We start from the raw sequence: 24480 nt of genomic DNA, 5'->3' as shown, positions 1-24480 counted from the left end.
TCCGACTCCTCATTCAGCACCTCGAGGGCCCCCAAGAGGATGTCTAAAGTCTCCGCAAAGATGACTGCATCATCTGCAAAATCAAGGTCCGAGATCTTGACATTGCCAAACGATGCACCGCAACTTGATCTCTCCGACATCCTCCCAAAAATCCAGTCCATACAAGTGCTGAAAAGTGTGGGGGCAAGTACACACCCCTGACGAACTCCAGTAACAACTGGAAATAAGTCAGAGATGGTACCACCACACTTCACAGCACTCTCAGTACCAGAGTAGAGTTCAGACATCAGATCGATCAGTTTTGGTGGCACCCCACGAAGACCAAGAATCCTCCAGAGGACATCCCGATTCACTGAATCGAACGCTTTACAGAGATCAACATAGGCTGCAAGCAGCCCCTGCCGAAACTCTCGTCTGCGTTCGGTGAGGACACGAAGTGCAAGGATACGGTCAATCGTTGACCTCTTTGGTGTAAAGCCTGACTGCTCTGGACGCTGGTGCTCAAGCAGATGGTGGCGAACCCTATCAAGAATTATCCGAGCAAAGACCTTGCCCGGCACTGAGAGCAGCGTCACCCCTCGGTAGTTGTTGCAGTCTTGGCGATCACCCTTCCCTTTCCAGAGAGGGACAACAAGGCCCCTCTTCCAGTCAGTTGGGATGATACCTGTGTTCCAGGCAGAGCACAAAACTGCATGCAACGACGCGAGTGCAGCATTTCCACCAGCCTTGAGAAGTTCGGCATGGATGCCACAGATCCCTGGAGCTTTGCCCCGTTTCAACTGGTTCACCGCAGCCCGTGTTTCCACAAGCGAAGGTGGACCACAGTTGATTCGAGGGTCAGCAACAGGGATTGTAACACCCTTGACGTCCAACTCGACAGCTGCGGGATCAGCCTGGTACAACCGCTCAAAGTAACCGGCCCAGCGGGCCTTCACTTCAGACTCCTCTGTCAAGAGCCTACCACTCTCTGCTCGAACTGCAGTGCTCCGAGGGATGGGCTTGGATGAACGTAATGCGCGAATTCCCCTGTAAGCGGGACGAGAATCACCTGTCCACAGGTGATGCTCTACCCCCTCACAGATTCCTCGCACATAGGCCTCCTTGTCCACCCTCAGTGCACGTACAGTTTTACGCCTCAGCTCCCTGAACAGCTCAGCTCTGCCATTCAGCCTGGCCCTGCGACTCTGGTCAATGGTATCCAGTGTCCCTTGAGAGACAAAATTCTTCTTTGCCCTGCGGTGAACTCCAAGGCATCCACCGGCAACATCAAGGACGGTGGTCTTGAAGGTGCTCCACAACTCTTCAGGACCCCCAAAGCACCCAGACCCCCCAAGTGTCCACTCAGCCTGTTCGCAAACTCCTCAGCTACTCTCTCATCCCTGAGCTTGGCAACATCCAGCCTAGGCTGGGATGGTACCATTCTCCAGGATTTAAGGTGCAGCTTTAGAGTTGCTACAACAAGCCTGTGGTCAGTATTGAGGAACTGAGCACTCCCGTAGACCCTGCAGTTCTGGATCATCCTCCAACGACCGTCAATGAGGACATGGTCAATCTCCTTTGCCACACCGCCAGCGTTGGAATACCAAGTCCAGCGATGAGCTTGCGGGCGCTGAAACCATGAACCAGCCACCCTAAGTCCATGACTTCTTGCAAAGTCAAGGAACTTAGTGCTATTCTGGTTCATAGTTCCTGACCCATGGGGACCAACACACACCTCATAACCATCCCTATCAGTTCCAGTCGATGCATTGAAATCCCCCAAGACTAGAAGTGTATCTCGTCTGGGGCACTGATCAACCACAGACTCGAGTGTGGCGTAGAATGTGTCCTTCACGGTAAGATCACTCGCCTCAGTCGGAGCATAAATAGAGACCAGGGAAATGACACCTAAGGAGTGACGAATCCTTAATCTCATAATACGCTCGTTGACCGGTGTTACCTCAATTATCATTGGGGTCAGCTTATTGGACACAGCTACAGCAACTCCTTGGGTATGGTAACCATCAGAGCGACCAGACCAATAGTAGGTGTAACCACCCACCATTATCTCGCCGCAATCCGGTCTCCGAACCTCAGAGAGAGCTGCAATCCCGATGTCTAAACGCTTGAGCTCAGATGATAACAGAGACAGGTGATCATCCTCTCTTAGGGATAGGACATTCCAGGCACCCACCCGAAGGGACCGCCTCAGGTTAACCCAAGGAGACCGCCGTCTGGTGGACGACACCTCAGCACCACTCCGACACACTCTCCCGCAATCTGACCCAGGGATGTTACCCCGTGGTTTCCCTCCTATCAAAGATTGGGGGTCCCGAAGGCTTTGCCCCAATCCCATCATCCGGCGAGCTGCCCTGCGAAGGGAAGCTGCACAGGAGGTACTCCCACGGAGTGGGTTTTCAGATTTTTTTGCGTTTTTGCGTTTTGCGGAATGAAGCGTTTTACGGTGGCTGGAGTGCAAATCCTGCCACCAACCTCCTAATAAGAAGTAACCCAACTGCAGGAGGACGTCCGCAGACACAGTTGGGCACTAGATATGGATGGCCGTTGGCTCACAAGGAGCTCCTCCGCCCTTTGACAGGTTTTGTTTTTAATCCTGCTGGGTGTCCATATCCAAACACCCTCCTCACCAGAAAACCTGGTGGGGGAGACGGTTTAGTCGCCGACAACCCGACCATGGAACAGGTTAGTACAGGTTTACATGGTACCTGTAGCAGGTCACAGATCGAACCTGACCTGACAAAGACCCAAAACTTTGGGTCCGTTTATTTTGGGTGTGTGTGCGTGTGTGTGTTTGTGGCGCCAGTCCAGAAAGTAGTAATTGTACAAGTGCCTTGCTGTACATTCGTGCCTCTTGTATTTGGATAACTCTGCTTCTTACGTGCCCCGCTGCTCCATTATAAATAAACCCATGTGTTAAATGTATCGGTTCGTTTTGTCTTTCTTCTATTGGTTTAACACGGTGCGTGTTGGAGAATTAGCCAGGCAGTTGCCGCTGTAAAGGGACATTTGGACCGACGGAAGCTCAGTGACCATCCGCTCGGGTCACACACGGTTCGAGTACGCTAGCGGCTCGTTCTGTATGAGCATCGTCGAGGGTGAATTTCCCCGGTAGTTGGACGACGTGTGTATTTATGTAAATTGAAATTGGCAATCGACCCAACCCCACGTGGTCGATCGATTGGCGAACTTCGGTCCGATAAGGGACCCGTCGGCTCCGGAGTTGTCCGGGGTGACGACCTATAAATTCTGGGTGATCGGTGGAGTCGACCCTGCAGCTCCATCTCATGGTTGTGCTCATCGCCAATATCCAGCCCCGCAACTATATATCGTTTGTGATTCCATCTTTCAATTATGAAGAATCACTTAAAAATTCTCGTACCTGGATCCGGATTCTCACCAAAACCTAATCGATTTGGCCTTGTCGTCAAACACCCAACCTGTCCAACAAGTTTCGTCTGAATCTGTTCATAGCTTTTTGAGATATCCTGCTCACAGGCAATTAAAAAAAAAACTAGCTAACTGGAACAGCACCTGGTAGAGCGCATACCCCCACCAGGCTGAACAGTTTACATTTTGTATCCTACCGATAGGCTGTATCTGCATTCGGACTTTCACCAAAATCTAATCGGCCTTGTCTTGTCAACGACCCAACTCATCCAGCACGTTTTGTCACAATCTACCCTCAGCTTTTTGAAATATTGTGCAATATATCGTTTTGGCTCCATCTCTCATTGGTGAAGAATCACAATTTAATTTTTTTTAATTATCGTATCCGGATATCAACAAAAATCGAATCAATTCATCTTTGTTACACACTGAAACTGTCAACCAATATTCGTCCAAATCCGTCCATAACGTTTTGACATATCATGCTATATAGCCTAATGGTTCTTCGCCATATCTCTCAATGCTGAATAATCACTCGAAAAAAAATTCTCGTATCTGGATCCGGATCTTCATGAAAATCGAATCAATTCATCCTTGTCACACACCCAAACTTTTCACCAAATTTCATCCAAATCCGTTCATAACTTTTTGAGAGATCCTGCTTAGACAGACAGACAGACAGACAGACAAACAATCAAGCAGGGGTGGAAGCATAACCTCCATCCACCATCACTGGCAGAGGTAATTCATCTCCTACAGGTTTCACCGGAGGGGACTAAAGGTTTGCTCTCCATCCATGTCTGTCCATCCATCCCACCTGTAGTTTTTCAGACTCCTTCATCTTTCCCATACTCTTTAACAAATTCAACCGAAACTTGGTACATGGCTTTATTATAAGTTACAGAACAAGTTCGAGTTTCAGGGCGTTTTGTCAATTTTTCACAGAGTTATGTCCTTTTTAAACTTAGAAAATATCACATATTATAAGTACATGCATCAGTGTTCAGCTGCCATGACTCCACCCCATGGCATCATGTGCCACCATTGCATGAAGCAGCACAGATTGGCAGGCCTCAGGCCTGGACGTTAGTCCATGGCCCAGTGCAATTGGAATGATCCTAGGTTATATAACCATGATGCATTATATATGCACATAAGTGAAATATGCACATTTTTTTAAAATGTGAAATCGGCAAAACCTAGAAACGAACGAAACAGTGTGGGATAGAAAGTTTCTTCTTCTTCTTCTTCATCTAATCCGGTATCGGCTCGAGCGTGCTTTAAAGAGAACTAATTTTTATTTCTGGTTTGTTGTCCTAGTTGTCTTTATTCGTTTCTAATCCACAAATGATATCAGTAAATGAAAATTGCTTTTCCTTTTATTTTTCCAAATAGACCCAAACACGGTGGGTTATTATAGGGTTTCCTCTTCTTAATTGGGACCGGTAGGGGAAATGTATTGCAAAGTAATTCTCGCTATTGTTATGTACAGGATGATACAAGTACACAAAAACAAGTGTCATCAAATCCACACCTCATATGTTTCGCATAGTTTTCCTCCACTTCAATTCGCTCCTTTGTGAACTTGCTGAACCGTTCCAAGAAGTCAATTTTCCATTGGGTGTGTCGTTCCAAATTGTCAAACTGGTCCTGCAAGAAAGATATAAAATAAAAATAAAACCACAAATTAAATATCTGTGTCATCACTGCAGATTGCATTTGCTTTTGATGCAAACGTTCTCCCATTCGTGCTACACGCCACATATACTCACTTACTCTAACTTGTATAATGACGTGCCACAAGCTTTCATTTGCAAAGATCTGTTTGGTTTATCAGCATTCTAGTCTCAACGCCTGCTAATGATGCAGGGAATTTCCAGGTGCAAATCCCACACATCATGTGTTTGTGTATTGTGTACTAATGCCCTTGGGATGTGTGGGAGAGTACAGCAATTTTCTCGATACAGGTACAATTATATACAAGCTCAGACTGCATTGGATACATATACTGTACAACCTCATGTGACATATATGCTCCACTATGAGTCTTAAATGACAAAAAAAGTGTGTAAGTATACACACACACACACACACACACACACACACACACACACACACACACACACACACACACACACCAAACCCTAACATACATTAGCTGGAAGCTCATGGTAAAAATACCACATAGAAAAAGGAAAAAAGAAAAGGAAGCCTTTTATTGTTGCACTGGATGAAAGAGCTCAAAAAAACCCCCCCAAAAAAACATTTCTTAACAGCAAATATATCGCAGCAAGTGCTCAGTTCAGATTGGTACCTTGGTTCATTTTACACAATGGAAGTACTGATCTTCGGTTCATATTGGTACCTTGGTTCATCTTACACAAAAAAGTACCAATTCTTGGTTCAGATAGGTACCTTGGTTCATTTTACACAATGGAAGTACTGATCTTCGGTTCATATTGGTACCTTGGTTCATCTTACACAAAAAGTACCAATTCTTGGTTCAGATTGGTACCTTGGTTCATTTTACACAATGGAAGTACTGATCTTGGGTTCATATTGGTACCTTGGTTCATCTTACACAAAAAGTACCAATTCTTGGTTCAGATAGGTACCTTGGTTCATTTTACACAATGGAATTACTGATCTTCAGTTCATATTGGTACCTTGGTTCACCTTACACAAAAAAGTACCAATTCTTGGTTCAGATAGGTACCTTGGTTCATTTCACACAATGGAAGTACTGATCTTCAGTTCATCTTACACAAAAAAGTACCAATTATTGGTTCAGATTGGTACCTTGGTTCACCTTACACAAAAAAGTACCAATTCTTGGTTCAGATAGGTACCTTGGTTCATTTTACACAAAGTACGTACCGATCCTTGGTTCAAATAGGTACCTTGGTTCATTTTACACAATAGAAGTACTGATCTTCGGTTCATATTGGTGCCTTGGTTCATCTTACACAAAAACATAGCAACCCTTGGTTCAAATGGGTACATTGGTTCATTTTACGCAATAGAAGTACTGATCTTCGGTTCATATTGGTGCCTTGGTTCATCTTACACAAAAACATAGCATCCCTTGGTTCAAATGGGTACCTTGGTTCATCTTACACAAAAACATAGCAACCCTTGGTTCAAATAGGTACCTTGGTTCATTTTACACAATAGAAGTACTGATCTTCGGTTCATATTGGTGCCTTGGTTCATCTTACACAAAAACATAGCAACCCTTGGTTCAAATGGGTACATTGGTTCATCTTACACAGAGAAGTACCGATTCTTGGTTCATATTGGTACCTTCTTTCATTTTACACAATGAAAGTACCGATCCTCAAACCGCCTCCCCCCACCCCCCTCAGATCTTTCCCTCCTTCCTCGAACCTTCACCCCCTCCCAGATAATTATATCACTCCGAGACCCCAACCCTCCCCATACCCCATCCGCCGTCAGACACCTCCCAAACCCTTCCCACACTTCCCAGACCCCGCCCCCCACACACACACACACACACACACACACACACACACACACACACACACACACACACACACACACACACACACACACACACACACCTCCTAGATCCCCCCTCACATCTCCCAGAACCCCCCCCCCACACACACACACCTCCAAAACCCTGCCCACACCTCCCAGACCTCCAACCCACCTCCATCGCAACGCGGTCCTTTCCATCCTCCCGCATATTCTTCGCTCAATGTCAGCAACTATGCAAGCGGCTTAATCGGGGATGATTAGTGTCAGCACGGACAGCAACCCGCGTCCGGTGCGGTGACCGCTCTGGATCGAATCGCCATTTGTGTTGGGTGCAAAGGAGTACCAGCACGTCGCACATCCAGCTTCGAAGTTCCACCGAAGCATGGTGGCGTCTGCCTCAGCGACTTCCTTTATGCATGTCGTTAAAAGCAAATATTAGAGGGGTTTTTTTTCAGTGTCATGAGATTCCTCAAATTACTTAGAGAAACACTCTTATAATGATGGCTGGTTTGGTCCATGGTCAAGTAAAAAAAAAAAAAAAAATAGACTATCTATCTATCTCTATCTCTATCTCTATCTCTATCTCTATCTCTATCTCTATCTCTATCTCTATCTCTATCTCTATCTCTCTCTCTCTCTCTCTCTCTCTCTCTCATCCTTCGCTCCCCCCCCCCCCCCCCACAGTGCATATGTAAACCTTTGTGATCGTGGTTACATAACTCGAATAGATTACATTTGCACTTTCCACAAAGTCCTTCGGCATGAGGCCTATCCGGTCACAAAAGCCTACGATGCCAATGAGTTCCAACCTTTTGGTATTTGATAATTTTAACAGTCCCGTTGGCCATTTTTCACTGAAGGGAAAATTTATAGGGAGGGCATGACAAATGTGAACATGAACGCTCCAAATAAATCTTTGGTTTCGTACAAGACCAACATGGCAGCCGAATGATGTCTTGAAGAAGCAGAAGATACATTCCCCACAAACAGATTTTTACATAGATGTTGATTGTCTATGTTTATTTATGTAATAATATGCTCGTATTACATCGATGTCGTAGATTACAGTTACACAGCAGTGTCAAATTCAAAAATCACATTTCCTAACAGTAAAGATATTGCAGCATTATCATCAACAGAAAAAAAAAAAACAACATTTGGGAGCGATTGAAGCAGAAAAAATTAATCAGAAATACAAAACAAGAATATCTTTGTTGGATAAGTGTCCACTCTCTTTATAATAGCCATTAGGAATTAGTTCAGGTGTAACCAATCACCTTCACTATCACACACCAAGTTAACTGGCCTCCACCTGTGTTAAATTGCAGCGATTCTGATCATTTCAGAATAAAATCAGATGTTCCTATATATTTCCTTTCACAGCAAAGACTCAACCATGAGCACCAAGAAACTTTCAAAAGACAACTGGGATGAAGTTGTGGAAAGACAGAGATCAGGGGATGGGTATCAAAATATATCAAACACCTTGCATATCCCTTGGAGCACAGTCAAGGAGATCATTAAGAAGTGGAAGGCGTATGGTACCATCAAGACCCTGCCTTGACCAGGCCGTCCCTCCAAACTGGATAACCAAGCAAGGAGGATACCGATCACAGAGGCCAAAGACAACTTTGAAAGAGCTACAGGTATTTATACCCGGTCGACATGTATTTATACTACAGGTATTTATATTCTGGTGACGTTACATGTACTCGGTATACACTGGTCACTGTGTGCATGTGACAACAATGTCCAAAGCACTTCACAAGTCTGGCGTCTACGGTAGTGTGGCAAGAAAGAAGCCATTATTCAAAAAAGCCCACCTCAAGTCCCCTTTGAGGTATGCACAAAAACCACTCTGATGATTCTGAAGCCACGTGGCAAAAAGTTTTGTGATCTGACGAAACCAAGATGGAACTTTTTGGCCGAAATGAAAAATGTTACATTTGGCGCAAACACAACACAGCACATCACCCAAAGAACACCATCCCTACTGTGAAGCATGGTGGTGGCAGCATCATGTTATGGGGATGTTTCTTATCAGCAGGGACTGGGGCACTTGTCAAGGTAGAAGGGGGGAAAAATGGATTGAGCACAATACGGAAAAATCCTGGAGGAAAACCTGCTGCCTTCTGGAAGAAAGATTAAATTGGGGCAGAAGTTCACTTTTCAGCATGACACTGACCCAAGGAACACTGGAGTGGCTAAGGAACAAAAAGATAAATGTCCTTAAGTGGCCCAGGCAGAGTCCTGACTTAAATCCCATCGAAAATCTGTGGCATGACTTGAAGATTGCCATCCATCAATGCTCCCCATGCAACTTTACTGAGTTTGAACAGTTTTCTCTGGAAGAATCGGCAAATATTGCCCGATCAAGGTGTGCAAAGTTTGTGAAGACCCATCCCAACAAACTCGCATTGTAATTACACGGTTGGCACGGTCACCCGTATCCCCAAAGGGAAACATACAACAGAGATGGAAATGACTTCACAAGACGCCACCAGCTTTTAGAGAATGGAGACGAGTTTGAAAGCTCATTTTTGAGATTGGACAGATGTTGTTTTCTGACTCTCCTGAGAGTGGACACACACTTGTTGCGGGCTTTGTGGGATCATCGAAGGTTGCCTTCAGTCGGATTTGCCTTCCAGGAGGTGAATGCAAGTTTTTTTTTTTTTAAAGCAACTCCCTCACCAAAGGATTCAGAGTATCAAGAGCAGGACGATGGGTAAGATCACTGAAGACGAAATGGGAGGAATCTGTGCACAAGAGAGAGCAGGTTTCTGTGGAAGAATTCCTTGGCTGAATTTATATCCGTGAAGGTGGATATAGTAGATCAGTCCCGAAGTGTTAAAAATAATAATAATAATAATAATAATTTAAAAAAATACGTATACAAAAAAAATGAATGTAGAAGACGTCACATTATATATACACCGTGAATTTGCAGGGCCCGCGAATAGCGAATCCGCAAATGTTGGGGTCAGACAGTACTTTGCACGATCCATTGTACCTTCTATCCTGAGAAGCTTACCAGTACCTGCTGATGAAAAGTAGCCCCATAACGTGATGCTGCAACCACCATGGCGAGACAGGAGGGATGGTATTAACTGGGAGATGTGCAGTGTGGGGCTTGCGCCAGATGAAACGCTTTGAATTTAGACCAAAAAGTTCAATTTTTGACTCGTCTGACCACAAAACGTTTTTCCACATTCCTGCAGTATCGTCAAGATGCTTTTCTGCACTTCTCCATACGAGTTTCAGTGGTGTTGCAGTTTTCGATGCATGCTTTTCAGTAATGGCTTCTTTCTTGCCACCAGTCCATAGAGACCAGCTTTGTGAAGGAAACGGATTATTATTGATGATTGAATAACATTGACCCAAAGAGCCTTACAGATCTTCAAACTCATTGTTGGATTTACAGTGACATCCCGAACCAGTTTCCTGATCGCAACCTGATCTGGATAGAATCTGGGTGGTATGATACGTCTTCCACGGTACTCAAAGGGATTATGAGTGACTTTGAAATCTTCGTATAACTCTCTCCTGAACGGTGCTTCTCCAACACTTTATGTCTGACTTCTTTGGAAAGCTACTTGGCCTTCACGCATGCATGGAAAAGGAATTCCAAGGAGGAAAAACTGGAAAATTAGGATGGATTTGGGTGCGGCTAATAAGGACAAAACAATTCATTGTTTTTGGATTTGGGACGATCTCAGAAAGTGGTGAAAAGCTGTCTTGAAAACCTGGAGGAAATAATCAGATTGAAGAGAACATGGAAGTTGATACCACAGGTGGGAAAAAGGAGGAACAAATCAGTGGAGGTGAGCACTGACCCTGGATTTAGGTAGTTTTACCAGAAGAGGGTTGATGTTCGACAGTGTGAGCCCTGCAGAAACCTGGGGGATACAAAGCATGGAAAGAGCAGAGGGCGCAAGACCAGAAAGGAAGAGGCAGAAGAGAGAGACCACTGACCTGTTTGTAATGGCAAAGGGATAATCCCATTGACTCGACTTCAGATCGGGAGATTCCAATGATCTTGAAGAACTTGGTTTCAAAGCTTAATTTTTAAGTTAAACTGCTAATTACAGACAGGTGAGACCTATTAGACTTATTTTGTAACCTTTCAAACAAATAATTTGCCTCTGAAGTGATTTACAGTAAATCAGGAAAAGGGTTTGACTACTTCTGCAACTGAAAATCATCTGGTTATTTTTTTCTGTTAATCTTATCAAAATGAAGCCCAATTACTGCACCGTAGTCCCAAGATGGAAGAAGACATAACACACACACACACACACACACACACACACACACACACACACACACACACACACACACACACACACACACACACACACACACACACACACAACAAAAATCAAAAAATAATCAAAAATCAAAATAAACAAGCTCAAATGAGCTAAGATCCTCGTCCTCTTAATGATGACGTCATAAAAATGAATATGACGTCATTGTGATGTATCAGGTTTGCGATAAATTATCTGTGGTAATGCCCGGCTTGATTCCCGCAAACAAAATTCAAAAAGCTTGCCTAGTTTCGGAGATAATGCTACAGGCGATTTCCATTAGCGGCGATATTATGACGTCAACTTTTTTTTCTAGGAAGAATTTCCAAAATCGGAGATGGTTACTGCCTGCGCATGGGCTTTCTGCATATACATGGCAAGTTTCACGAAGATCCGATGAAAGCTCTGGATTGTGAAACAAAAATGTCAAAAAATAGGAATGACGTCATAAAAATTGATTTGATGTCATACTGATATATCATATGTGCGGTAATTCATCTCTGCTAATGCCCTGTTCGCTTCCCGCAAACAGAATTCAAAGAGCTTGCCTAGTTTCGGAGATAATTTTTTTAGGCGATTCCATTAGCGGAGATATTTTGACATTATAACTTTTTTTTCTCGGAGGAATTTTCACAATCGGAGATGGTTACTGTCTGCGCAGGGTATTTTTACATATATCTGCCAAGTTTCATGAAGTTTCGATGAAAACTGAAGGCTGTGAAACAAAAAGGTCCACAAGAAAAAGATGAAGAACAACAACGTGAGTAAGACTTAGAGATCCTCCACGAGGATCTAAAAATGGAAAAAAATAGGAATGACGTCATAAAATTGACAAGACGTCATTGTGATGTATCATGTGTGCGGTAATTCATCTCTGCTAATGCCCTGTTCGATTCTCGCAAACAGAATTCATCAAAAAGCTTGCCTAGTTTCGGAGATAATTTTTTCGGCGATTTCCATTAGCGGAGATATTTTGACGTCATAACTTTTTTTTCTAGGAGGAAATTTCAAAATCTGAGATCGTTACTGTCTGCGCAGGGTATTTTTACATATATATGTCAAGTTTCAGGAAGTTTCGATGAAAACTGTAGGCTGTGAAACAAAAAAGTCCACAAGAACAACAACATGAGTAAGACTTAGACTTAGAGATCCTCCACGAGGATCTAAAATCTATCACATTTTCATCATCTATTTACATCAAAAATCCATTCTATTTGAAGTTATAACCTTAACTTATAAGCAATTGACTGATTTCCCCACAGCATGGATCATCAGCTAGGTACTATTTTCAGCTCACCTGGACTTTAGTCAGGTGAACTTATGCGATCGAGCAGTGTCTGTAGGTGAGTCAGTCAGTCAGTCAGTCAGTAAACACTTTAGTCATTATCGCTTGAACCAAACACCCAATTTTAATAAAACTTTGCCACAAGCTTCATATCTGATTCCTTACGAAGATGTATTGACCGCATCAAAATCTACCTTCATTAAGGAAGCTTACGGGGAGGGGGGGGGTCACAAAATAGGAATTTGGTCTCTTCTCCGAAACTACACACGGTTTTGATGAAACTTGACTACAACCTTCATCACCCAAGTTGTACCAAAGTGTATTGACTTCATCAAAATCTGCACTCATTTAGGGATTAAGGGGGTCTACAGAGGGGCGGTTGACTCCCAAAAACAGGTATTAGCTATCTCCTCCGAAACTGTGCACACTATTTTGATGAAAGTTGACCACAGCATTCATCACCCATGATTTACCAAATGGTATCGACCACATCAAAATCTGCGCTCGTTAAGGTGATCTACAGGGGGGTTAACCCCCCCCCCCACCCCAAAATAGGCATTTGCTCTCTTCTCCGAAACTACAAACACAATTTCGATTAAACTTGACCACAACCTTCTTCATCCGTAATACATCAGTGTATCAACTGCATCAAAATCTGCACTCATTAAGCCGTCTACGTTGGGAGGCGGGGTTTAACCGCCTAAAATAGGTTTCTGCACACTTCTCCGAAACTAGACATAATTTCGATGAAAGTTGACCATCACCTTCATCACCTTCATCACCCATGGGCCATGACATACCAAAGTGTATCGACCACATCAAAATCTGCGCTCATGAAGGGGGTCTCTTGGGTGAGGTTTGACCCCCCCAAAAAAGGTATTTGCTTTCTTCTCCGAAACCACACACACAATTTTGATGAAACTTGACCACAACCTTCATCACCCATGATGTACCAAAATGAATCCACCATATCAAAATCAGTACTCAATAGAGAGGTGCATGAGAGGGTTTGGACCACCAAAAATGGGTATTTGCTCTCTTCTCGGAAACTACACTCACGATTTCAATGAAACTTCATCACCCATGATGTACCAAAGTGCATCGACCGCATCAAAATCTACGCTCATTAAGGGAGTTTACGGGGGACAGGGGGGTTATGAACCCCCCCAAAATAGGAATTTGCTCACTCCTCCGAACTACACACAGAATTTCAATGAAACTTGACCACAACCTTAATCCACCTTGATGTACCAAAGTTTGTTCACAGCATTAAAAAGTCAGGGTTTAAGGGGGTCTCTGCAGGGGGTTTGAGCGACTTGCTCCTGATCCAGGTGAGCTTCAGGACAGGCAGTCCTATTTTTTATTAGCCCTCATTTGACTTGATCCGAAACAGAGGCTCATGGATTTGGTCTCGATTTTCATGTCCGCAACCATATTTCTGACATGTGTGGACCAATTTTTGTTCGTACTTGGCACAAAGACAACACATGATGGTATACATCAGCACATTTTGTTTCGTGATGTGATCAAAGATGGCCGACTGGTGGCCAAATTAGTTGTAATAACAAACAACCCAGTATTGAACACGTCCTCAACCATTTCTCGGACATGCATTTACTCATGTTGTTCAAACTTGGCACACAGATAATGAATGATTGTTTACATATTATGCACGCCATGTTTTTTCCAAGATAAGCTGTTCATGGCTGACTGGCGGCCATTTTGTTACTTAAATGTGTTCCCAACCATTTCTCAGATATGCATGATCCGATTTTGGTCAAACTTGGCACAAGCACAGTGCAATATGGCATATGTATGCACCTCACTTTATTTTGCGATCTGATCAAAGATTGCCGACTGGTAGGCTGGCAACCATTTTAGTTTTTTTTAAACAGGTATCAAGCACGACCTCAACCATTTCTTGGAAATGCATTTACCGAACTTGTTCAAACTTGGCAAACACATAATGAATGATGGTTTACCTGTGCACGTCATTCTTTTTTTTTTTTTTGATATCACATCCAAGATGGCCGACTGGTGGCCATTTTGTTACTTCAATGTGTTCCCAACCATTACTCCGACATGCATTGTCCGATTTTGTTAAAATGTGGCACAAGTACTGTAGACTATGGCATGCACTTGCACTTAACTTTGTTTTGCGATCTGATTAAAGATGGCTGACTTGTAGAATGGCAGCCATTTTAGTTGTAAATAAATATGGGCAAGCCCTTTAACTCCGCACAGCAAAATTACAAAAACAACGGGGGCTTTGACATTTTATGCCTTTTTTCCTTGTTCATTGAGGTTTTTATCTTTTCAGCCCAGAACTTCTCCAAACAGCGGATCCACAAACCCGGTCACAGGACCACATCAGTAGATGACTCAACATCAATGGGCCCACAACCTCAAAGTTGTGTCCAGACAGTCAGTCAACGCAGCAATCCTTCTCCAAACTTATTTAATTATTACTCTTATTTAAAGTATAACCACATATGAAAAACTTTAATCATAAACCACTATCTATGATAATATATTTAGCAATAAACACTTTATCTGAAAGACATGTCCATTACATAGCACCTTCATCTAACCAGATTGAAATAGTTATTCAAATATTAAAACTGTCACTAATAACCAACTTTAACATGTAGCACTGCATATCCTCGCAACCACCAACAAATAATTTTAATGTATTTTATAAATACAATTTATTAATTTCATTTTTATCCATATACCGTCCATTATTTAATACCATCTATCAATATATATATATATATATATATATATATATATATATATATATATATATATATAAATAACATTAGATATATATTGCACATTAGAGCAAAATGGAGACAGTTGGTCCGCTGTGGCGACCCCTAGCGGGAGCAAGCCGAAAGAGGAAGAAGAAGATATATATATATATATATATATAACTAAAGAAAGACCCACCCACAAATCTCACCTGTGAATGGAGGGAACAGCCAATCAGCTCTCACCGAATCAACTAAACCCAGGTGGCTAGGATTAGCAGGTGGCTTTTGACATTTGCATGTGGTACATGCTTGGGAGCCTCACTGGTATGAATTGCTGTTTACGCTATTGCTGACGATTCGCGAACAATCGATGAAACCGGTCCAGTAGCTGAGGGGGTGTGTAGCATTGGGATTCTCATGTGCGTACTGTGTGTGAACGTCTTTATAGTTGTTGAGGAACTCTGGGAAGGGTTTGAAACAGCATAAGTGCTTACCCTGTGTTGGTAATCTTGGGTTACTTTATGCAGCTTTTTTGGCTTGAGGAGTGTGGGAGGTGTCAATTGTATATATATATATATATATATATATATATATATATATATATATATATATATATATATATATATATATATATATAATGGTTAATTAATAATATTAAAGAATTTACCCCAATAAAATAATTAATTCAATCACATTACCTCTGCCACCGACAGTGAAGGAGGTTATGTTTTCACCTCTCTCTGTCTGTGTTTGTTTGTCTATCTGTGTGCAGGTATCTCAAAAATTTTATCTCAAAAAAAAGTGCAGGATATCCCATATGTTTTCTTGGATCAGGCATTACGTGGCAGAAGTATGCGCTCTACCAAGTGCCCTTCTAGTTATTATATCAAATGCAATGCAATAGGAACTTGTTTACACTAAAACCAACCAAACTTTAATAAAATGCGATGAAGTCTGAAGGCATTCTCACAAAACCAGATCAAACAATCAGTCAAATGTCCTATATTTAACATGATAGGACAAAAAAAAAAAAAAAACCTTCACAACACATTCCACAAAATCAACTTTAACTGAACAAATTCTTGCAAATCTAAGTAGCTCAGATGAAAAGACATTGTAACCCATTTATTTGGTACATTGCTACTTGAAAAGGTGCACAAGATTACAGGGACTACTACTAACTTGCACTTTATTTGCATTTTTAAACTTCTCACTTTGGATTAGTTTGGGAAGCCTCTATAATAAAGTTTGATTTGAAAGCTTCATGAAATCGGCTCAGGTGTCATCAAAATGTGAAAACTTTGGAAGGGAGTGAATACTTTTGCAGGTCGCATCTGTAGGTGTGGAAATAAGTCATGGGTTGGATGCTGGGATTTCATGTGTTAACAGGATTGGACCGGCTTAAAAGGACAGCAAAAATTGACTCAAACGTATTGTCACATCAGACAACCTCCATTAAAACTAACCATCTGTGCCGGGGGTACAAGACCCCCGCGAATGGCTGAAAAAGTGTTTACTACCTCTGCCACCGAAGGTTGACGGAGGTTGCATTTTCACCCGTCTGTCTGTCGGTGAGCAGGATATCTCAAAAAGTTAAGGATGGATTTGGACAAAATGTGTTGGACAAGTTGAGTGTTCGACAAAGAAAAATTGATTAGATTTTGGTGAAAATCTGGATTCAGATCTGATAATATATAAATTTTTGAAGTGATTATAATAATAGGTCTAACATCAGGCCTTTGAAAAACAAAAAAGAAAAGGTAAACCATCTCAATGTGATATGTGGCATTCATGTAGATCTACGTATTGAACAAACTTAAAAAATAAACTTAATAAATCGGCTTAGGCCGAGGCTTTAGTCTCGGGACCTACTATATTACTTTGTCTAGACATGTATGGAGTTTTATTGCCACATACAGCCTAATGGAGCCTGACTCCAGAATCTGTATTACTAGAAATAGCATGACTCAGCCAAGGTTAAATATGCCTTTTTAAACCTCAGACCATTTTAAAGTTAACCCTAACCATGCTGACATTATCGACCAACTTTACCAAGGAGAATATCAAACACACTCGCATAGTAAATAATCATACCGTACTTATGTAAATTAACATGCAGTATTATGATGTACAGAATATGTATACTTTGGTGGAACAATGCATTTAATTTCCGTTCGAGGTGTGCTTAAATTTGTAAATGAAAGAAAAATTCCAAATAAGTGCAAAGTCACCAACGTGCGATGAAAGTGTCCCTGCCCTTTGTACACAACAACCGTCACTATCACGATCACCGATGACGTTACACTGATGAGTGTATTAGAATGTTATGGTATGGCTGCCTTACTTTCTGTGAAACACCTTTGGACGAGCAAGGTGGGTCTCTTTGTGCGGTCCGTCAGTCCTCTTCTCTGACCACCTTAAAGAGTCCTGCATTGAGAAACCTTGCCAAACCACCAGGCTGAAGGATGTTGCTCTTCCAATTGTATTTACTTTTCCAGAATACCTCAAAAAGGTAAATTTTTGGAAAGACGCATGGTCTCCTTTTAATTGTAATAAAAATCATTAGATTTAATTGGCTCACACGTTATTTGCAATGCTAACCAATTGAATGGCATGGTTATTCTGTTGACATCTGGCAAGTGGCATGGATTTTAGGTTTCTGCCTTTTGGTCATACATTTATCATACAGATTATCAATCCATATGACATGCGCGATGCCATAAACGTTGCAGTTCATTCATTTTTGAGTGAAAAAAAAAAATTTTGTCAAATGGTTTACCGATGCAGGTTCAAATGTGTAGGTTAGATATATATTTTTTAAAAGGGGTATATGCTAAATCCTAAGTCTGAGAAAGAAGAATCTCAAAAAGAAAAATGTATTAAATCTAAAAATTATTTAAGCCAAATATAAGATCCAAATAAATCCATCACCTAAGTAAAAATATTTTGAATTGAATTGCATTGAACCGAGTGCTTTCATGCCACATGCCCTCCGCTGCACCTCGCATCTGATTCTACCTTATTGAGCACTTTGTAAGTATTGCAATGTGAACCATGTGGGTTTTACATGATAATTTAATATATCTTACACTTTCATGGCTGAGAATTTTAAAATAAATAAATAAATAAATACCAAGTCATAGTGGTTCCTTGAAGCTCGTTTCAGTTGAGAACAAACATAGCTGCAATTTGGACAAGCTGCTATCCAGTTATATTGCCTAGCAGAGTCCCCGCCCGACGGGCGATCTTGTTCCAAGCATACAACACGTTCTTATGATGCATACCTTTATTTGGGTGGTGTATAAGCAACTGCCAACTCTGCATAGGCAAAAAAAAAAAATGAAATTGCTCGTTGAGCATGGAATTGCTGGAACAACTTTGTCATATCTCCATGATCTCTGAAAAAACAAAAACCTGGAAATCAATTTGGTTCTTATAAGTTGATAGTGGTACTGTTTAATGAGTTATAGCACTTAGTTTGGTCATGATCATAACTTGGAAGTCAATCGGACTTGAAATGGCATTTTTAATCGCATTTTGAAAGTTTTGACCCGACACCCGACCGCTAAGAAGGGTGTTGATGTGACACCCCAATGAGACATATGGTTGGATGCAGTATTGGAAGATGCACATTTTCAATTTGGTTTGAAGTCGATACGACCATTATAGCGGACGTTATTGTGAAAATAAGAATTTCAGTTTTTCGGTGACCTTGACCTTTGACCTTGATTCACCAAAAACGACAAGTGTCTAAGTTGGACCATGGCCGACATCAGTACCCAGTTTGGTCAGGATCGCTGAAACGGTGTGGCTGCTACAGGGTAAACAAACACACAAACAGACAGACAAGCCAGTAGGCGGACATGGGTGGTCGACTACCCATTAGAACCTGACGCGATGGGCCCATTCGATGGGGAATGACCTGAGGATTAAGCACAAGTAAATTCATGATTCTAGCTTCAAGGGTTAATGCTGCAGATTGTTTTTCGTTAAAATACCCCCACATTGAGGTTTTTCGGCTGTTGCTAGGCAACGGAGGGGTCCACACCAACGGCTCTTTCTCACACATAACGAGGACATACCATGAACCTACCATACTAGTTTCATGTATATCTGACTCATAGTCTCTGAGATATAACGAACCTCGTTTTTTATTGTTTTTGACCGGGGTTCATTCAAAGTCTATCTTCTCCTACAGTTTTCATAGGATCCGGCTGGAAATTTTTGACAATATGGCTGAATGTACTGCCCACAGTCGCTCGTTGCCCGAGTTTTGAAAAAATATTTTTTTTATGATTTTTCAAAAAATTCAAAGTCCCGTTGCTAGGCAACGGTTCTCATTTGCACACAACTAGGTCATGGTATGAACCTACCAACCAAGTTTCATCGAAATCGCCATTATATTAACGGAGCACTGGATCGAACAGAGGGACAGACAGACAGACAAGCCAATAGGCGACATGGCTGCTCACTCTAGATGGAAAGCTGGCCGACGCGACTAGCCGATACTCATGTGCATGCTATCAATCAATTTAGCACAAAAAATATGGTTATCACAGCCCTCTTAGTTTGCACCCAGAAACCCACCTTGTGAAATGTCAGGCATGTTTCCAAAGAGACTCTAACAAATGGCAGCCCTGGTAATTCCATTTATCTATTCGCTAAAGATTTTATTTTTTATATGATGCTGTAAGACATTCTCCTTGGGCACAAAAAAACAGGTCCCTCGGAGGTCCAGTTTCGGATGTATTGATTTTTTGTACAGTCCACAATAAGTGTACGATGTAAGATAAAGTATTTTAGCTGTTGCTAAGCAACGGAGGTGTGCATAGCAAGCATTTATTGTTGTGTACATGCTAGCCACATTGTACACATTTCACCCAAGTTTCATCAAAATCAGACTCTTTCTCTTAGAGATATTCGCAATTAACCGTTTCTGAAATGTTCGACATGTACTCGCCCAAAACCTATCTCCTCCTACAAATATTTTTTGTTAAGGCTGCAAATTGGCATGAAGGGAGCTCGATAGATTGCGCACAGAACTCTAAGCTTCGATTTTTAGATTTTTTTTTGTTGTTGATTTTTTTTTAGATTTTTTCACCACTTTAAAGGGCCGTTGCTAGAGCCCGGGGTCCCATATTCGAAAGCACACGATTCCCAGAAATATTGGTCCGACCTACCAAATTTCATTGGAATCGGTTGAGTGGTTTAGCCCCTCGGCTTGACCAAAGTTTCGTGGACAGACAGACAGATGGAAATGTCCAGAATAAGGGTGCTCTAAGAGCAGCCAACATACAGACAGACAGACAGACAAACATATCGATGGAAATACTGATAATAAGGGGAGAAAAAAAACTCAATTTTTTTTTTTTTCAACTACAGACGACCCAACAGACACACAGAATGACACACACAACCGACCAACATAATTGCCGAAATCCGAAGGATTCCAGCAATTAACAAACACACACACAAACATCAATCCGTGAATTGTAGTAAGGAGATATACTGTACATGTACTCGGGAATGGTGCGAAGTGAAAAATCGATTTTCACTTCGCACCATTATAAAGGCAAACGATGTCTTCTGCTTCCCATAAATGGCATTCGGTAATATCAATAAGAAAGCCTCAATGCTTGGAATGTGTGAATGATGTAAAATCCCTCCTTTTCTCCAATGGCCTCATCTCAGATCTCCAATTCGGATTCAGACCAAATCACTCTACCTTGGATATGCTTGTGCTTCGACTCTCCCAACAATAGTGCAGGCTCAGACATGAGTGCAGGCCCAACTCCCAACAATGTCAGACATGAGATCAGGGCCGTCTCTCTGGACATATCTTGAGCTTTCAACACGTACAGTCTGGCATCCTACCTTACTATCCAAACTCTCTGCTCATGGCATCCAAGGCCAACTCTACACATGGCTCACTGACGTCCTCTATTCTCAACATGTGGCTCTCAACTGAATCCTTTAATGTCCTCTCCCTGTCAAGGCTGGAGTTCCCTAAGGCAGTGTTCTGGGCCCAGTCCTATTCCTAATCTTCATCAATGATCTATCTGACCCTCTGAAAAACCCCCTTTATCCAATTGATGATGATGTCACCCTGTGCCTTCACATCCCTGCGGCAGCAGCCTCTTCCCTCTCTTCAGACCTTGACAAAATTACAAACTGGTCAAACACTTGGAATATGTCTTTCAATCCTCACAAATCCCACACTCTCACACTGAAAGCCAATCTGGAACCCCCCCCCCCCCCTCCACTCTACTTTCTTAACAATCTTCTTGAAAAAGGTGAGTCAGTCAAACACTTGGGGTCTCACTATCAGCCAAGATCTTGCTTGAGTAAACCAAATAACAAAGCTGGCCTCCAAAGCCAGCCACCAACTGGACATCCTCCATCATATAAAGTCCTTCCTTAATCCTTGGCACTCCTGAATTCTTATCCACTGACAAGGCCATCATCCACAGCTTGGAGTTACTGTTTTCCCCTCTAGGTTGGCTTCCCTCGCCCCACACCTTACTCAGCTTGACACCGTGGAAACCAAAGCCTTCAAGATCATTGGAATATTGATCAATCACATTGGAATCATGATTAGGCTGTCTATGGGCCAAGCACTTGTCATCGCAGACAGGTCAGTGGTCTCTCTGTCTTCTCCTGCCTCCTTTCTGGTCTTGAACCGTCTGCTCTTACCAAGCTTTACCCCCCCCCCAATCCTCACCTCCTCCACCTGCAGATTTCAGCAGGGCACACATGGTCAACCAGCACCCACCTATGGTAAAACTCTCAAAATCCACTCACTACGCACCTCCACTTATTCACTCCTCTTTTTTTTCCCGCCTGTGGAATCAACTTCCACATCCTCTTCAATCTCATTCTTCCCTCCAGGTTTTCAAGACAGCTGTTCACTACCATCTCAAATCATTCCCCATCCAAAACAATGATCCTTTATACCACCGTTAACCCCACCAATCCCCCCAATCCAACCTCCTCCCAAATTTCCAGTTTTTCCTTCCTGAGAGTTTGCTTCTGTATCCATCTTGTACACCCATTGCATCTTCTCTAACCCCTCATTCCTTCCCAAATCCATTATTCGTCAAAGTCTCCTTCTATTCAATCCCTCAATCCTGCTGTCGGTGTTTCCCCCTCTTTATCCTGTTCCTTTTGTTCTGTTACGTCCTAATCCATTCTGTGAACTCGCCGTTCCACCGGCACTGACTTTGGATACAAAATAAACAAGAACAAAACCACAACAAAACCTGCTTCTCCTGTTTGAAGTTATGTGTAAACTGTAAAAAGATACTCCTTCCGACAGAAACCTCAACACTTATTTCACAATATTTCACTGCAAACAAATCCGATTACAATTCCCAGTTCTGATGCTGCGTGGGAATGTTGTTGCATCCCGGAGGATGCGGTAAACAGGATGGAATCTCAATCTGCTGGACGGTCGATATTATTGCGCAAACCATAAAGACGTGCAAGGAATTTTAGAAACATGACGACCCCATTTGGGGCATTCAAGCCCGTCCCATATTCACACCCCCAACAAGCTGATCTCATGCAATTAATGCGGATAATACAGCCAAACCTAAGCAGCTAATTTGGCAAAGGAATTGGCACACAATAGCCTACTCTTTTCGAATGACAAATCTGGCATCTTTAACACTCACAACCTAAATGTTGACAGAAAAGCAAAGCTTCAACATCCCATTCCGAAGAACGCCGTGGTCTCAAAAGCGTCACATCTTTATGGAACGGCATCAAGAATGTCAATTTCAGTGAAACATGAACCCATATTATACCACATCCAACTATAGGCGTCAGAACTCTCTATCAGGAGAGTTCAGCAACACTGTGACCTTGCTGCTGAGCTAATGGTTGATCATTTTGGCCTCACAAGCTTTGATAGTGCCATTGTTGATCCAACGTATAGCAGGTTTGCAGAGACAGAGCTTCGTTTCGAGGGGTTGGCAGGCGAACCTCGAGGCATGCACACCTGCCCTCTGAGCTGTATCACCTGGGTTTGAATCTCGACCCAACTATAAACGATCATGCTGGTGTTTAGCACGCAGGATAATACATCAAAGTGTGCGCCACCACTTGGATAGATGTTGAAAAGGTCGTGAGCACGTCCTGCTAGCATTACTTTGTGGATGTTGATGACTCCACCGTATCCTTGGCCAAGAGTCGGTGGGTCATCACCGGCTCGTTGAACAAATTACAAATTCCTGTCACCTTCAGTCGAATGCCAGGCTTGGCTCGGCAGTTCGTGAAAGACTTGGGCCAAAAACATTCCCCAAACAGCCTCCACAAGGTGGTGGGAATAATTTAGGCTCTTATAAGTAGTAATAATCGTAGTAGTAGTCGTAGCAGTATTTTGAGGGATATTTAGCATCACCACTGAAAGTGAACAGAGGTTATGTTTTCACCCATTACTACCTGTCTGTTTGTGGGGATGATATCTCAAAACGTTACGGACGGATTCGGCCAAAACTTGGAGGACGGGTTGGGAAGATTACAAGCCGATTCGATTTCGATCAAGGGTGGGATCCAGATCCGGCCGATCATTGGAATACAAAACGTAGAATGTTCAGCCTGGCGGAGGTATGCGCTCTACCGAGCGCCATTCTTGCTGGTTTGTGGAATTCTCTTTGTGCACAAAGGCATAAGGTATTGAACTTTGCGCGATGACCTGTCGCACCTTCGGGTGTTCTAATCAACGTGAGTAGAGTTAAGAGTTTTATGCTTTGCCAAGAAGGGATTAAATCTTGATTTGACAAATGGTCTCATTTTCAGGTCCATTTTGACTCATCATCTACAAGCAAATGTTGGAGGGAAAACAATTATGACACAGTGAAAGCCTTCTGTCTAACTCGCTGTGTTGTGTCGTGACAATTGTCGTTCATGATGTCCAAATAATGCTGACTGTACAATCAATGCACCTGCAAAAAAAAAAATGCAATGCCTATCGTGTCGACTGAATTTTGATCCCATTTCCTAATTGCTGATCCAACACTTATATTCCAAATAAATCTCAATTCAAAGATGGACAAAACAAAATTAAAACATTCATGGACATACCACCCCAGACAGCAAGTTCAATTATATCAAGGTGGAACCAATATCGTCAACACAGGTTCAACCAGAACGACACTCGGTTGAGCGCATCCCTCCGCCAGACTCAACAGTTGACGTTTTGTCTCCCACTGATGGGCCGCATCTGGATCCCGACCTGAACTAA

General features: G+C 42.5%; 1 protein-coding gene across 1 annotated transcript in view; it reads right to left on the bottom strand.

The window, feature by feature from the left end:
* LOC147025289 (formin-binding protein 1-like) overlaps positions 1-24480 on the bottom strand; it is a 99946-nt gene that overhangs the window by 73573 nt on the left and 1893 nt on the right. Inside the window, exon 2 of the mRNA XM_085886153.1 lies at positions 4922-5037. Within this exon, the coding sequence (XP_085742279.1) occupies positions 4922-5037 (116 nt within the window). The remainder of the gene's footprint in view (positions 1-4921; positions 5038-24480) is intronic.

Source organism: Eptatretus burgeri, chromosome 6, assembly GCF_056783735.1.
Source record: "Eptatretus burgeri isolate ZD-2024b chromosome 6, Ebu_testis_v1, whole genome shotgun sequence".
Taxonomy (NCBI): domain Eukaryota; kingdom Metazoa; phylum Chordata; class Myxini; order Myxiniformes; family Myxinidae; genus Eptatretus; species Eptatretus burgeri.
The sequence above is the reverse complement of the archived record's forward strand: the minus strand, read 5'-3'. Positions and strand labels throughout refer to the sequence as shown.